The sequence below is a fragment of the Astatotilapia calliptera genome, chromosome 5 (genome assembly GCF_900246225.1).
Source record: "Astatotilapia calliptera chromosome 5, fAstCal1.2, whole genome shotgun sequence".
Taxonomy (NCBI): domain Eukaryota; kingdom Metazoa; phylum Chordata; class Actinopteri; order Cichliformes; family Cichlidae; genus Astatotilapia; species Astatotilapia calliptera.
The window spans coordinates 14,947,365-14,963,547 of NC_039306.1; the positions used below are offsets into that span (position 1 = coordinate 14,947,365).

The window sequence follows — 16,183 nt, forward strand, 5'->3', positions numbered from 1 at the left end:
ATATCCTCAGCTCCATGAGTTAACACAAAGTTTCCCAGCTGACTATCTAACTGCCAACTATTCCAGAGACGTGAAAATATACAGCATAAAGAAAAGTGTAAGAGACTCAGCAGCAGATTAGAATAACAGTTTGTGGCGTGAATAAGACACGGCGGGACCACGGAGCAACGTTCAGAGTCATCTTTATTTACATCTCACCACACCACAACACCCCCAAACCCCTCAGTCCCCGTGTTTTTAACTAGGCGGGCGTGATTAAGGATGCCGTGCAGGTGCGTCCGCCCTCCCTGCACGGCACCGCAGACCACGCCCCACCACATACCCCCATCGCCCGATTGAGGCCGGGGAGCCATCCGGCCGAACCTACTCCCCCACCGCCAGTGGGAGAGGGAATCAGCCCGGACAGCTGGCACCCCCAGGCCCCGGCCAAGCGACGGGGAGGTGCGAGTTCAGGCACAAGCGTGAGCCCCAGCTCACAGGTGGCTGGCCAGCGGTGTGGCGTGTACAGGCCTCTGGTGGTGGTGAGGCCGGTCTGGCGAGCACGGCGATCTCAAGCGTGGCGCCCGCCTCGCTCGCCAGTTCCACTCGAGCAAGCTCCCCTGGCACTGGGACCTCCAGCTCCTTGCGCGGCCCCTCCGTCACCGCTGTCGCTCCCTGCTGGAGCAGCCCATAGCGCGACTCCTCCGTCACTACTGCTCCCTCCGCCGCCACTCCCGGCTCGAGCAGCCCCTCGTGCAGCTCCTCTTTCTCCAACCGGCGCAGACCCTCGCGCACCTCGTCTGCCGCCTCCGGTTGGAGCGGCTCATCCACCACTCCCGGCAGGAGCAGCCCTTCACCTGGCTGTTCCCCCTCCTCCGGCAGGCGCAGATCCCCGCGCGCCTCGTCTGCCACCTCCGGCTGCTGAGGTGCCTCACGCGGCTCCTCCACCGCTTCACTGTCCTCGGGACACACCTGTGGGGGTGGCGCCCAGGCCCAGAGCAGCGCCGCCAGCTCCCCAATCCTTTCCAGGTGCCGCTCGGACTGGTCCTGCAGCTCTTCCTGCTGGCGACGCACCTCCGCCGCCTGCTCCCGCTGGGCGGCCGCCATTTCGGCCACCCTCTGGGCCAGCTCCTCCATTCCCTGGCTCCGATATGGACCCGCCGTGCTGCCTCCTGGGTTTCGGCACCAATGTGGCGTGAATAAGACACGGCGGGACCACGGAGCAACGTTCAGAGTCATCTTTATTTACATCTCACCACACCACAACACCCCCAAACCCCTCAGTCCCCGTGTTTTTAACTAGGCGGGCGTGATTAAGGATGCCGTGCAGGTGCGTCCGCCCTCCCTGCACGGCACCGCAGACCACGCCCCACCACACAGTTATACATTTAATAAATCACCAAATGAATCCAAGAAACGAGCAAACCTGTTCCGACAATTTGAATTTGTATTCCCTCAGCTGCAGACTCGCTGCTGTTTAAATGTTTGAAAAGGAAGATTAGATATAAACAAACGTCAAACATAGACTCAGTCTGCCTTCACATTTGATATGAGGCCAGCACGTATAGTGGCCTCAGCAGGCTATTACTGAAATACACGTGCTATATCATAAACTATGATATAAACAGGGAGGTCCTATTAACATGTTTAGTTTTAAAGGACACCTTCCTGCCTTTAGTCTCATTCATGAGCAGTATTCGTTTTCTTCTAACATCCAGAAGTCTGCACGATGTGTTTCATAGTTTGTAACAAGCCTTTGACAGGTAAACATAACATGACCGAAAAAGCAAAAAAAAAAAAAAAAAAAAAAGAGAGAGAGAGAGAGAGAGAGTGTTGACATAAGAAGAGAAAATGCTCTCAATTATGGAGACAGGCAAATGGTTCATTTATGTTTGATGTGTGTTTATTCCTCCCTAAATATCGTCGGTGAAGTTCGCCATGCACGTCAGATTTTCCTGCGCATTTTTATACCTCTGCCAACAGAGAGAGAAAAAAAATCACATTCTAACAGACAGCTGGTGCTTAGAATACAGTTGAATAACTATTAAAAAACAGATGATATTTAGATGATAGTTCAGTCTAACACATGTGCCAGTGGTTCATTAAACGTCTGTGAAACTATGCAGTTATGAAACGTAACTTTAACCTCAGCCAAACCGATTTGCTCAGTTGTAAATAAAACAGCGAAGTAAACGTGACCCGACAGACAGAACCTGAGTGAATGAAGTCCAGCGTTTAACCACTGAGAGCTAAAACTCAGCTGAGGTTTGAAAGCTGTGTGCCGGTGATTGGACATCAGCCGCTGATAAAGCTGGCTCGCCTATAAAGTGCTCTGTAAGGAAACAAGCTCCAGCAGCTCTGCGCTCGGGGAAAATACTATATTTACTTATCTTGTGAAGTTAAACTGTGACTATCACCAGGTAACTAGGCGTGTTTCTTGAATTAGCAGCAGGTGTTAAACAGCTGACAGATGAGGAGGAGGATGCATGCAGGTAAACTGAGGGTCTGCTGAGCTGATCGCTGGTTTCGTGAGAAAAATGTCAGCTCGTTCTTTATGTTACAGAAGCACAGAGACACAAGACCAGGCGGAAAGAGACGATCGTTCGGTGAAAATGAGAATCTGCGAATGCAACATGTGGAACACGGAGAGTGGAATATGTAAACAAACCGGTTAATGTACCCCCTCGGTGCGCTCTGCATGCTAACTGTTAGCAGAGCTAGTGAAATCTCTGAAAACATCTGAGCACTTTTGCAAACATGTTCTATGTTGACAACCTGACCAGACATACGTCGCGACATTCGCGGCTAAAACACTGTTAAAAGTGTAGCTGGTGACAGAAAAACGGCCTGTGATTTGATCTGCATTCTGGGATAACTGGCTGCCCCAAGTCTACACAAGCAATCGATTATCTAGGATCGACCTGTTTTGACTTACTTTGCACGGCAACCAATCAAATGTTAGAGAAGCTGCATGGGCAGCGTTAACCCCGCCCCCTGAGTTTGATGGGTGAGGCTGACAGATAAAATTATTTCATGACGAGAGCCAGGCGTCAGGACTGCCAAAATGAAATAAATAAATATATCATTAAATAATTAATTAAATGTGTCAATAATTAATTAAATGTGTCAATAATTAATTAAAATGTGAAATACATAAATAATTAATTAAATGTGTCAATAATTAATTAATTAAATGTGTCAATAATTAATTAAAATGTGAAATACATAAATAATTAATTAAATGTGTCAATAATTAATTAATTACATGTGTCATAACTATTTATTTAATTAATTAATTCCAATTGTAATTAATTATTGCCACATTTAATTAATTATTTAATGGTGTATTTAATTAATTCATTATGGCAGTCCTGGCGTTCCATAGCACAGTGGAAAGGGCTGTGTTTTTATCATCAGCGTGACAGTGCCGTGCCGCCTTTGCCCAGGGAAATGAGCCCGCCAGCGCTCTCTAGCGGCCGCGATAAGGAAAGGTTGCTCTTCATAGAGGACTCACGCTGGGGGAGACGTTTTCTGGTCGACTCCGGCTCCCAGAAGAGCCTTGGGAACTCTTGTGTCGTCTTTGCATACCTCCGCAATGGTATATTATTTAATCTTTAAAAGTACCACCAGTTTGAGAACCGCTGCATTAAACAAAACTACTTTAACTAGAAGTGCACGAGAGCTGAATTTAGGTGCAATAGTATTTGCCTCCACATAGAGCTTACACTGTCGTCTGTATATGTCATCGTCATCATTTATTTGATCAGTAATAAAGCGACTGAGGTATTTCACCTTTTTATGAACTTCAAGAGTTTTTGGGACAGTTTAAACAGGCAAATTTAGCTGTTTGTCCTGCTTGGTTCTACATCTCAAAACACCACTTTTAACAGCATTGTACTTTATATCATATTGCACACCATACTCAGTACAGATATTAAGAAGCTCCTGTAACCCAGCACTGCTTGGACTAAAAACAACCACGTCATCTGCATACATAAGATGATTTATCAATGTTTTACACCCAGTGTTACATCACAACCACCCTCCACCAGTCAGGGCTGTATGGCAGAGTGGCCCGACAGAAGCCTCTCCTCAGTGCAAGACACATGAAAGCCCACATGGAGTTTGCTAAAAAAAACCAAAAAAAAACCCAACCCAAACACCTGAAGGACTCCAAGATGGTGAGAAATAAGATTCTCTGGTCTGATGAGACCAAGATAGAACTTTTTGACCTTAATTCTAAGTGGTATGTGTGATAAAACCACTGCTCATGACCTGTCCAATACAGTCCCAACAGCGAAGCATGGTGGTGGCAGCATCATGCTGTGGGGTGTTTTTCAGCTGTAAGGACAGGACGACTGGTTGCAATCAAGGGAAAGATGAATGTGGCCAAGTACAGGGATATCCTGAACGAAAACCTTCTCCCAAGTACTGGGGTCCTCAGACTGGGTGAAGGTTTACCTTCCAACAAGACAATGACTCTAAGCCCTTCTACTAAATACTGAGCGAAGGGTCTGAATACTTCGGACCATGTGATATTTCAGTTTTTCTTTTTTAATAAATCTGCAAAAATGTCAACAATTCTGTGTTTTTTCTGTCAATGTGGAGTGCTGTGTGTACATTATTGAGGGAAAAAATGAACTTAAATAATTTTAGCAAATGGTTGCTTTATAACAAAGAGTGTAAAAATTAAGGGGGTCTGAATACTTTCCGTACCCACTGTATGTGATAATTATTGTGGGTAAATTCTTCATTCATAAATGTCGATTTCTGAATATAAAGCCGTCCTTTTCATAAACTTTACGAAGAACTGTGCCTCTTCCTGTCATCTGTAAAGTTTATGGACAAAAAACAAACAGTGGATCTGCATCATATGGTTAATGAACTAAAGCTTTTAGAAAACCCCAAGGTTTTAATTTTATTATATGACTTTAATTTAAATTTTTGTTAATTTTATTTATTTCTTCAGTTGCTTATTTTTATTTTATTTTCATTATCTGTCTTTTATATTTTGTAAGACAGCCTGTCGTGGTATTATCTGTTGGATAATAAGTTGGAAAAAGTCTTTGGCAATATTGCCATATTTGTTATACTTGTTTATGGAAGCCAGTTTCCGCTACTAAAAAAAAAAAACAAAAACAAGTATCCATAACTCAAAATTTCGAGAAAAAAAAGTCGAAATTTGGAGAAACATAGCGAGTTAAGGATCCCCTTCTTTTTTTTTTTGTGGCGGGAGTATGGAAGTATGGGCTTCCATACTTGTTACATTTGTTTAATTAATAAAATAAATAAATAAATTCATTGCTCTTGTTTTTTGTCCAGTAAAATTAAACTGGGTTTAACCAAATTTTCTTGAACTAGTCCATTAGTTGCACACAAGTTTTCAAAAAGTCTGTATGCACGGGATTTATCGATTTTCACTTTATTTATTTATTTGTATTCCACTATTCTCATTTAACTTTAAGACCAAGAAACCTTGTTCTTGTCAGGGTCCTGGGTCTCCTGACCCAGCGTTTTAGTTCTTTGTGATTTTTGTATTATTGTACTTGGTGTGAGTCTCTAGTTTCGATCCCTTGCCCTTCATGTTTCTCTATGTCCCCTCTGTTCTGTGTAAGTCTGTGTCTGCATGTTTGAGTTCCCCTCTGTGTCTCTCGGTTCTTAGAGTCCTCTGCCTTATGGTTTATGTTTCTGTGTTTCCTAGTTGCTGTCTCCACTGTGTCAAGTTCGCGTGTGATCTGTGTGATCCTTCCTGTTTTACTTTGTAGGTCCGTGTCTTATGTGAATGTGTCCTGCTTTGCTTGTCTCATCAGTTCTAATTTCCCCCAGCTGTGCTCTCCTTCTGTGTCTCATTCTCCTCGTTACTTCCCAGTGTATTTAGTCCCTGTGTTTCTCTGAGTCAGTGTTGCGTCGTACCCTCAACAAGCTGTGTGTGTGTGTGTGTGTGTGTTTTGCCTCCGTGTTACCAGTGTTTTGTTTCCAGCTCTAGTTCCAGTTCAGTATTTCTGCTTCAGTGTTTTAGTCCACCAGCGGGTTTTTTTTTGTCTTTTGGTGAGTTTAGTTAGTAAGAGGTTTTCCAGCAATAAAGCTGCGCTTTAAGTTGAACTTCTGTGTCTGAGTCCTGCATTTTGGATCCACCACTCCTGCTTGCACGCCTGCCACACAGCCAACCATGACAGTTCTATTATTAGTCTGTGGATAGAGATGCTGCAATAAGCCCGTTTTTAAAATGACTCTTATTCTGAAACGCTTCACCGGATAAGCTATGTCACGTCGAACGAATTGATTGGCTGTCTCATGCACCGGAAGCCAAACAAGGATTCGGCGTTTTGATGATCTTACGTGTCATTTCCAGAGTGTCAGTGATTCAGACCTGCTGTAGACTATTAACGAAAAAACCCAGGTGAGTTTTCATTTACTCTCACGCTGTTCGCAGACTTTAAAACCTGAATATTAACCAGCTACCTGTCGATTTGTGTTCATTGTAGATAAATAAAGTCAGCTCTGTCAGCTGACGTTAGCTATTTAGAGGCACTGTAAGTTCACTACAAACCAAAACATGATCATTGTCACATTTTATCTCACTGTTTCCCTTAAAAGTTAATTCATTTACGATAAAGTGCTGATGTAATCTGTATAAAACGCAATATCCTTAACAGGTTGTTTTAGTAGTACCCGTTAGTTCTACCTGTTTTAATCTGTGTTTATTCCCATGTGTACCCTCGTTTTATCGCCTGTTTGTGTTGGTTGGTTCTTTGGTTTGTTTTTCGACACTTTTCAGGGACGTAAATATCACCCTATCACGTGTTCCAGACCGCCTGATAGAATGAATGAATGAAATCTGTTGATCTGAGGCGACACCATGACCTCTTCTTGTTCTTCCTCTTCTTTTTCTTCCCGACGCCACAGCGTTTACCACAGCGATCTGCTGTCACACCAGCCATCGACATGTCATCACTACAGCTTTAAATGTTCTTTGTGCTCTTATCCATCTGCCTGAAAGCTCGATATTTAACACCCTTTGTCCAGTTTATCCACTATCCCGCCTCTTGTATTTCTAACTTTGTCTCCAAACCACTTCTGCCTGAGCTCTCCCAATGGAAGTCTGAGCATCTTGATCTTTATCGCCTCCATGTCATTGGCTAATAATTAAGTTGAATTTAATGCAGCCAAAAAGGTAGCAAATGCCTGAATTACTGCATCCAAAAGAGTAAATGCAGTAACAAAATCACCATCACTGTGATTTTTATTGTATTATTAACTCAAGTGTACAACTGTAAAAAGCCATTTACTTTTATTCAAGGCCAGTAGATATCAGGAAAATGCACAGACGTCTGTAACACAGATTCTTTGCTTTAACTGTAAGTGGACCAGACATGTTTACATATATAGTTACTTTCAAAGGTCCATTTTGAATCAGGAAGACCCTGACCTAAGTTAAACACGTTAAAATAACAGTGCAGAAGTTTAGTAAGTAAGAATATAAATAAAACAAAGTGGAATTTAATCATCCATTTTCTTCTTTTCATACTATTCACCTTTCCACCCTGAATAGAATTGTGTAGTAAAATGGCTCAATAAAAATGCGACAAACCAAAGTAAACAACACAGTGGATCAGGAAATAGTCTCTGATTTGCTTATTTGTGTTTCTGTCCCCGATCACAACGTCTCCACTCTCATGTGTACATAAATGTTATATTTTTATACTTTAGGAGGGCAAAGAAGTTCACATTTAGAGGTCAGAGAGGGAGAGAATAATTTTCTTCAAAGTAAAAAAGTGACTGTATTTGAAAGTCACTTTTAATTTTAAATCCAAAACAGAAACGAGCATGACTGATTTTTTTCTGTCCTTCCTTTAGAAAATGTCTGATTTTAATGATGAATGTGAATCTGGTCTTTTCAGGGCATCAGCATCTGGTTATTGATGAACTTAGGTAACTGTTGGTAACGGCAGAATCATGAAGGCTTTGATCCTGGTGGGGGGGTACGGGACCCGACTGCGACCGCTCACCCTGAGCGTCCCAAAACCCCTCGTGGAGTTCTGCAACAAACCCATCCTGCTGCACCAGGTGGAGGCACTGGTTAAAGTAAGGCAAAGATATCAATGAGGATTTAATGATGCTACTGAGAGGTTATTTTGTGTTGTAGTCATGAGTCACTGTCTCTGTATGTTTTCAGGCTGGGGTGGACCATGTGGTTCTGGCAGTGAGCTACATGTCAGAGCTCCTGGAGAGAGAGATGAGAGTGCAGGAGCAGAGAGTACGTATGACAACCTGCACTGTTACAGCAAAAACCACCAGGTTTCTCCTGCATGGAGGCTATATGATGGATTTATTAATCAGGATTTCATTTACTGAGGTGTAAATGTGCACAACAGTCACTGTTGAGTATGTTTGGATCCCTTTTCAAGAAACTTTCGGCATCTCTGCTTATTTTTCTTGTTCTAGTGTATCCAGGATATTCAGAAAGTCGGTAACAGGTTTTAGGTTCACGATTTCTCAAGACAGAGAGAGTTGGACTGGAACGGACTGTTTCCCTTGAATGCAGAATTGTCAATAAAACACAACACTCGTGAGCACAGTCACCGTGTGTGTCGTGTACTTTACAATCTTTAATCAGCGTGACTTCCGTGTTGTGCTTGAACAGGACCTCAAAGACTCGGTTGTTGGACTTGTTGGATTTCTGTATCTCTGGTCACATGTTAGGAAATAGATTCAGGAGACATTCATTTGGATTCATGTGTGATTCCTAACTGAGCCCAAACATTAAAGTTGAACCTGTCTGTTTTTTGTTTTCTTCTCAGCTCGGGATTCGTATCTCTCTGTCTCATGAGAAGGAGCCTCTGGGAACAGGTGAGCTTGTCTTTACTACAGACAGATCCAGATAAGCGTAAATGGCTCTCTGCAAGTATCCAGTAATTCAACATCGATTAACTCGTCTTTTAAAAACCATAGTAAATTATTGTGAACCATATAAAACTGTTTGTGCACAGCGGGTCCCCTGGCGTTGGCTCGAGACTTGCTGAATGATGACAGTGAGCCGTTCTTCGTTCTCAACTCGGACGTCATCTGTGATTTTCCATTCAAAGATCTGCTGCAGTTCCACCGCAACCACGGCAAGGAGGGAACCATTGTGGTGAGAGAGACTGTCCAAGTATTTCCTATGCTTAGCTGCTGCATATTGACAGGTTTTTATTAGTTTTAGGTGGTATAAGGGAAGCTTACTACTGTGGGGTCATACTCTGTGTGTGTGCGTGTGTGTGTGTGTGTGTGTGTGTGTGTGTGTGTGTGTGTGTGTGTGTGTGTGCGTGCATGCATGAAGGTAACACGGGTGGAAGAGCCCTCTAAGTACGGTGTGGTGGTGTATGAGGCGGACAGCGGGAGGATCCATCGCTTTGTGGAGAAACCACAGGTCTTTGTCTCCAACAAAATTAATGCCGGCATGTACATCTTCAATCCCAGCATGCTCAGCAGGATCCAGGTGAGGAGGCTCTCGCACTCACTCATAGTGTCGATGTTAGTGTGTTATTTAGTAGCTCCCTTTCAGCTTTCAGTCTTCAATCCAAACTTTCAGCCTTAGTTTGGATCAGAGCGAAGAATGCATCTGGGTCACTGTTCAGCCTATCATTGTGGCAGTCACTGATATCATTCAGCTTCTTGATCAGAGCTCATCCTAGATTCAGATGTACTCAGACTTCACTATCTTGGACTGTAGCTAGTGATTGCAGTCCTCCTGCTCTGAATATCTCCTGCGAGACCCTGGGTCACTCTAACCCGAGCCTACAACAGGTTTGTGTGTCTGTCAATCTACCAGCAGGATGAGACTCACTGGAGAGACACCTGATTATGTGGGAATCTGTGGGAAACACTGAGTCTGAAGACACTATAGTTTTGTGTATTTTTTTGGATCATGTTCATGACTTTTTTTTATGCATTCTTTTTGCAGCTGAGACCAACATCCATTGAAAAAGAAATATTTCCTGTCATGGCAGGGGAGGGACAGCTGTATGCCATGGAGCTGCAAGGTAACTAATACTAATATTAAGACTGCAGTACTACAGCACAGGACTCTTCTCCTCCAGTGGCGTAGTGGTCAAAAAGTCACTGGTTTGATTCCAGCTGGAGACACAAATCCTCTTTGGGGTTGCGTCAGAAAGGGCATCCTGCGTTTAAAGAAAATCTGCCAAATCAGACATGTAGAGCTGCCCACTGTGGCGACCACTGGTGGCAGGGAAGTAGCCGAAAGTAGCTTCTACTACAGCACAGGACTGTAAAGCTGCATGTGAGATCTGAACATTCAGCTTTTGCCCAAAATAGGGGCCCGTGGAGAAGATTGTATTAATCAAAATGATGCAAGTCAGTTCATAAAAGTATACAGTGGTGACCTCACCTTTTTCTTAACACAGCAGTAGGATCAGTAGGATGGAAATGTATGGTTTGAAGCTGACCTGTGTGCTTGATCTGGTCTCTGCAGCTCACAGCTCCACCAGACGTAAGTGTTTGGGCTTTTCGTGTAGGTCTGGAGAGGAAACGTTTGCAGAAAAGCACCACTAACCTTTATGCTCAGACCTAAAGGTTCTCTAGAGTTCTGATACAGATGTTTAAAAAGAAACTCCAACAAAAAACATAAGAGCTCACCAGCAGGAGGAATCACTTGTTGGTGCTTCTCTACATCCTCATTCCTCTCTGAGATCCTTTGGCTTTGCTGAAACAGTGGAACCACGTAGTGAAACCTCGACCCCATCCTGACCTGTAGTCCAGGCAGGCTTACTGGTCCCAGTCAGTAGTGGATTTCCCTTTAGAAGATGATGTGATTCATCATGTTTAAGTAGTAACAGAAGGTCCTCGAGATTAGCGGCGAAGCATTTACAAAACTTAAGAATCACAGGATAAATAAAAAAAGATGGGCTTGATTTGTTCTTTAAATTTTCTTAGAGGAGTAGGAATTTGTACAAGTGACCTAAATTCTGTTTTGTCTTTGTAATAAATATGGACAAACCTATGTCGGCCTAAAAGGTTAAATAAATTCATTACATTTTAATAACTGATCTCTGGCTAGTTTATGCTTGAATGAATAAATAAATTCAGGTTAAATCTGTATGTTAATCAGAAACCAGAAACCCTGATGTTTTTTTTATGATGCTGGTGCTCGTAAAAACCCTGATTAATGTTGTTCGTACCAGTCGTGCTTTCCTGTGTTTTTATTCAGGTGTTTGGATTAATCTTTTTTTCAGGATTGGTATTTATTGAATTATGAATTGATGGTGATTTTTCTCCCTCTTTTTTGTTTTTTTTTTGTTTTTAACAGAGATCTGTAGAAAATCCATCAGTCTTTCCAGTGAAAATGTGGCTTTTTTAACCCACTGAACTGCATTTTCAGTTTTTAGTTTAAATCTGTATCTCTGCTTGTCCTGGTTTCCACTTTTGCCCCCACAGCCTAACCAACGGTAAGGGGGTGACACCATGTTGCAGTGGTTAGCACTGTTAGACGCTGGGTTCGAACCTTCTGGTTGATTTCTGTGTGTTTGTTTGCTCCTGAAATTCATAGACTGCGGTCATACTTGTTAGGTTATAACTGGTGATTTTGGTGGCCGTAGGATTAGATGTGAGGGTGCCTGTTTGCCCCGGTGTTCTCCGCCTCTTCTCTCTCTTGATCCTGCCCCCTCACAACACTTAGCTGGATATTTGGTTGAGGCAGATGAATGATTTGTGCAGCTATTAGAACAAATGCTGAAAACTCTGCTGGCAGTTATGTAACATTTATGGCAGAGTTTGCAGTCAGCAGATTAATGTCTGCCTCTTACTGTGACCTCATTATTCAGTGAGTCACCTGTTAAAGATCACTAGGAGCTGCCTGGTTGCTTTCAGGCTTTCACCTTCCACCCTCTGTCCGTCTGTCTGCAGGTTTCTGGATGGACATCGGCCAGCCTAAAGACTTCCTGACAGGGATGTGTATGTACCTCCAGTCAGTACGACAACACGCACCTGAGAGATTACGCACAGGCCCCGGTTTCCTCGGCAACGTCTTGGTTGTGAGTGCACTTTGTTGATGTGACATCAAAATAAGGGCTTGTACTTCATGATAATGATGATCCCCATTTCTTCTTCTCTGAAGGATCCCACAGCACAGATCGGGGAGAACTGCACCATCGGCCCGAATGTTACCATCGGCGCCGGCGTTGTCGTGGAGGACGGCGTGAGGATAAAGAGGTGCACGGTGCTGAAAGGGTCAAGGGTTCGATCGCACTCGTGGCTGGAGAGCTGCATCGTGGGGTGGAGCTCGTCAGTCGGCCAGTGGGTGAGTGGGAAAGATGTGTGGACGTTCTTGATTCATTCATTTATTGTGAGACGCACCTAATTGTGTCTCTGTCTGTTTAACAGCAGATCTCACTTGTGGTGATGTTTGTACTCTATAACTTAGCCTAGTTATCTTTTTTTCTTTTTAGACCTTGTATCTGCTTACGCACTCATGGATATAATTTATTGGAATTGCTCAAACTTGTCTGTTTTTTTTTTGTTTGTTTTGTTTGTTTTTTTTGTCTTAAAGTAATAACCAAATGGGACTTTTGGCCAACTTCACAGTTCACTATTATATCTGTCCTTTTCACATAACTTATAGTAGCTAACGCCAGAGAAGCAGTAGGAGAACAGGAGTACCGAAGGCTGTGGCAGCCGTACTCTTTCTGCTGTCTACTTAAATCCTCTGTTTCATCTCGTACAGCACATGCACAAAGACTTGTCACGTGTGATGGTAGATGACTTGTGTCTTAATGTGCATCCTCAGGTGCGTATGGAGAATGTGACGGTGCTGGGGGAGGACGTGATCGTCAATGATGAGCTTTACCTGAACGGTGCCAACGTCCTGCCTCACAAATCCATCAACGAGTCAGTCCCGGAGCCGCGAATCATCATGTAGCGTCAGGTGGAGGAAAAATCCCAGCGCCTTTTATATGAAGACTATGAGGAAGACCCAAACTGTGCCAGAGAAGAGGGAGGGACATTCGGGCAGTTGAATGGAAGCAGGAGGAGGAAGAACAAAAGGCTTCTTTGTCTTTCTTTTTATAAATTAATTTGGACTTGTTTTAGCCCTGCTTGGCTGCATTTGTCAGAAAAGGTGACGTGTGTCAAGGAAGGTTTCTTAAAGTACTGACAGGTCAAACTCTCATGTTGGCAAATATGAGAAAAGTCGAGAGAGGGGGCTTCTTGGAGTAAAGATCAGTATACTGAGACGGAAGGGGGAAGTGGGTGTGTGAATATATGAACACTGCTGGTTAGATTTACTATGCATTTACACTTCCTGAAAAGAACAATCAAACCACAGCTACAGGTTGATGTCATGACTGATGCTCAGATTCTGATCTGACTTATTGTGAAACATAATGCAGTATTGGTCACAGTTAAAGGTCCAGTGTGTAGGATTTCTGATGCTCCATTAACATAAATGTAATCCAGGATTTATAACTAGTGTTTCTACTGAAGACCAAAAAGGACAAACGGCACTGGCTATAAGTAAATGGAACTGAAGGTGCTCCTACATTGTTGTAAACAATAGACTGTATATCAAAGATGGACAATACCACCACTGTTTGCTTGTGGAGGCTGCCACGTTTTTGTTTTTGTTTTGTTTTTTTTTGGAAGTAGAATATTTACTTACAAAAGTGTGAAGTTGTGAGCTGGGTCCAGCAGAGGTGAAGACTAGGAAAGAGATGAGACCAGTGTCAGCACACTGTTTAATCCACGCCACACCCCAATTTTAAACCTTGGCAAAATCTTAATGGTTGTATTATATTTAAATATATTAAAATCACTGTCCGTACAGTTGTTACCAACCTGCAAATGTGTTTATTTCTGCTCTTGTTGGAAACAAAGGGCGATTCAGTATCTTGCAATCTACAACTTCACCACTAGATGTCACTAATTCCTACACATTGGTCCTTTAAAGCCATAGCAGTTTATTATTGAGGGCAGCAGAGCAAGCTGTAAGCAACTTCATGGAAATGTGAATGTTTTGAGTTGGAAGTCATGTTTGCATCCACCTGAATGTAATTGACATCAAATAACACTCAATAATTTGATTTGTTTTTATACGGAAATACCAATGACTGCAGCTTTAATCATGGGAAATGTTGGTTATGTCTTGTGTTCTTGATGAGCTTTCCAGGTTTCTCTGTTCTTTGAAATGGCTTGTTTCAATGTCAGACGAGTTAATGATCATCAATATGTGCTCCAATACTGTAGTGGGTGAGCTGACAACTTTATAATGTGGACAACTTTAGTCTTTAAGATTAATTTTACATTATAAATAAATATACAGCGCTGTCTAAAAGTTCCTACTCCACATGAAGTAAGCAGTTTTGTCACAAATTAGGCAATGGCCATCAGATGCAATAATCCTCTTAAAGGTGAGAAAAGCAGATAAGGAAAGGTTTTCAGTATACTAAAAAAAACTTCAAAGGAACAGGAGTATAAGTCATTGCTTCCTGTCAGGGTTTTCAGAGTAAAAATACTTAGATTGTAAATTAGCTTTCAGCCTCGAGGAGAAGACGCAGCCTAATTTAGGACCAGTTTCTTGCATTGTCACCAAAAATAATAGTCCTGAGGCCAAAAAGATGGAAAGCGCATGGCACCATGAAATTATTGGACCTTAAGTTGGAACCACTGACATCACTGAAGTCCACCAATGACTGACAGATTTCTTTCCAACTAAAAGTAGGGGCGTGACTCCAAAAGATCATCATATAATCTCATGACCAGACTGCCCAAAACTAAACAAAATGTATCCGACCATCAGTAAACTTTATAAACTTCATGAATTTGACATTGCATCAGTAAATCATAACATTTTCAGTATCACTAATGTTGACACTCATTCTGTGTTCAGTATTTAATTTGTACAATAATCTGTGTATATAATTAAAGAGACAACTTTCAAACAAATCTAACGCTAACATTTTAGCCATGTGTCATTTACTGCTACTAGCATAAAAATCAGATGATTTTGAGCTTTTACAAACAAATGTAAAGTAAAAGTAAACCGAGCCCAGTGTAAATCCCCTCTGTCATTAGAACTACTGAAACTTTTCTTTGACTTATTTCAGGGTCATAATTAAACACTCACATCCAAATTTCTGAGCCAGAAAGAATCCTTGGAAATGAGAAACCTTCAGTAAAGAACTGTTAATCAGCCCTGTTGTTGGTGTTTTCACATAGCAGTTTCTCCTTAACTGCTGATAAGACAGACATCTCTCCCCTGAGACAGTTTGTAAAAACAAAGCGTTTTAACTTGAAATAATTACACGCCTGAAAATCTTTTAAGGGTATCTGTTCTGCTTTTCTGGGTTTTTTTTTTTTTAAATGTTACTGGGTCAGATTTTCATATGTGAACAAAATAGACGTTGAAGGTCCAGGGTGTTTTTGTGTTTCTTTACATACTAAATGGGGACAGTTCACAAGCACTGGGTAAACCCCTCTGTAGGCTTCCAAGTGCCAGCCAGTCAGCAGATGAGGGGTTTAAAGTTTGAACTGAGGGGCTGCATAAGGGACTGGAATAAGAAAAATAAGGATTGTTTTTAAACTTTGAATCATTCTGTGATACTGGAGTGGAGTCAAAAAGCATAGAGCAGGAAATTAACAATATAAATGCAACAGGTCGCCTTTAAATAAATGCTCTCCTGTGGGAGGTTACTGAAACTGGTCAACAGGTTAGTCCTGTGTTAGTCCACACTCAGCGCTGGTGTATCGATGTAAAGCAGTGATTCTGCTGTTTGTGGTGAGCACTATTAAGAGCTTAATGTGCAAAAGAGTTTGAGTGAAGGAAGTTGGTCTTTGTAAAAAAATGTTTTTAATTTCTGAAAGGAAAAATATAATCTACTGACCACTGCAACACGTCTGATCTCGTATTATTCGATGTTTAACAGGTGAAGGTCACAGTAAATCTCATGTCAGTGATAAAAATTATCACCACAGTTAGATTCGCCTTCCTGGTCTCTCTGCTTTACCCATGAAATGTAAAGGGCATGAACATGTTTTTCTTAAAACGTCACAAGCCTTTGTGAATGTTCTAATTTTAATTTAGAGATATAAAAACTTTATAGAGTCAAAGGTTGTTTATCATTTTTACCTGATGTACATAACATCTGAAAGAATGTTTTACATTTAAATCCAAATCTGTTGGTTTTACAGACACTTTTGAGCTTCGTTAGATTAC

General features: G+C 42.1%; 1 protein-coding gene across 1 annotated transcript; it reads left to right on the forward strand.

Annotated features, from left to right (window-relative positions):
• The first annotated feature begins 6,102 nt into the window (after nucleotides 1-6,102).
• gmppb (GDP-mannose pyrophosphorylase B) lies at nucleotides 6,103-15,859 on the forward strand. Its single transcript, XM_026167400.1, has 10 exons — nucleotides 6,103-6,379; nucleotides 7,881-8,064; nucleotides 8,156-8,236; nucleotides 8,781-8,829; nucleotides 8,970-9,112; nucleotides 9,299-9,457; nucleotides 9,923-10,001; nucleotides 11,881-12,008; nucleotides 12,092-12,274; nucleotides 12,761-15,859. The coding sequence occupies exons 2-10, from the start codon at nucleotides 7,936-7,938 to the stop codon at nucleotides 12,890-12,892; spliced, it is 1,083 nt and encodes a 360-aa protein (XP_026023185.1). The 5' UTR covers nucleotides 6,103-6,379; nucleotides 7,881-7,935; the 3' UTR covers nucleotides 12,893-15,859.
• Nucleotides 15,860-16,183: the final 324 nt, after the last annotated feature.

Excerpts from the sequence above, each read along its gene's own strand:
- gmppb (XM_026167400.1), top strand. The coding sequence starts at position 7,936 with ATGAAGGCTTTGATCCTGGTGGGGGGGTACGGGACCCGACTGCGACCG. Across the intron at positions 8,237-8,780 it reads TGAGAGTGCAGGAGCAGAGA|CTCGGGATTCGTATCTCTCT; the intron begins GTACGTATGACA and ends TTTTCTTCTCAG. Across the intron at positions 9,458-9,922 it reads GCATGCTCAGCAGGATCCAG|CTGAGACCAACATCCATTGA; the intron begins GTGAGGAGGCTC and ends TTCTTTTTGCAG.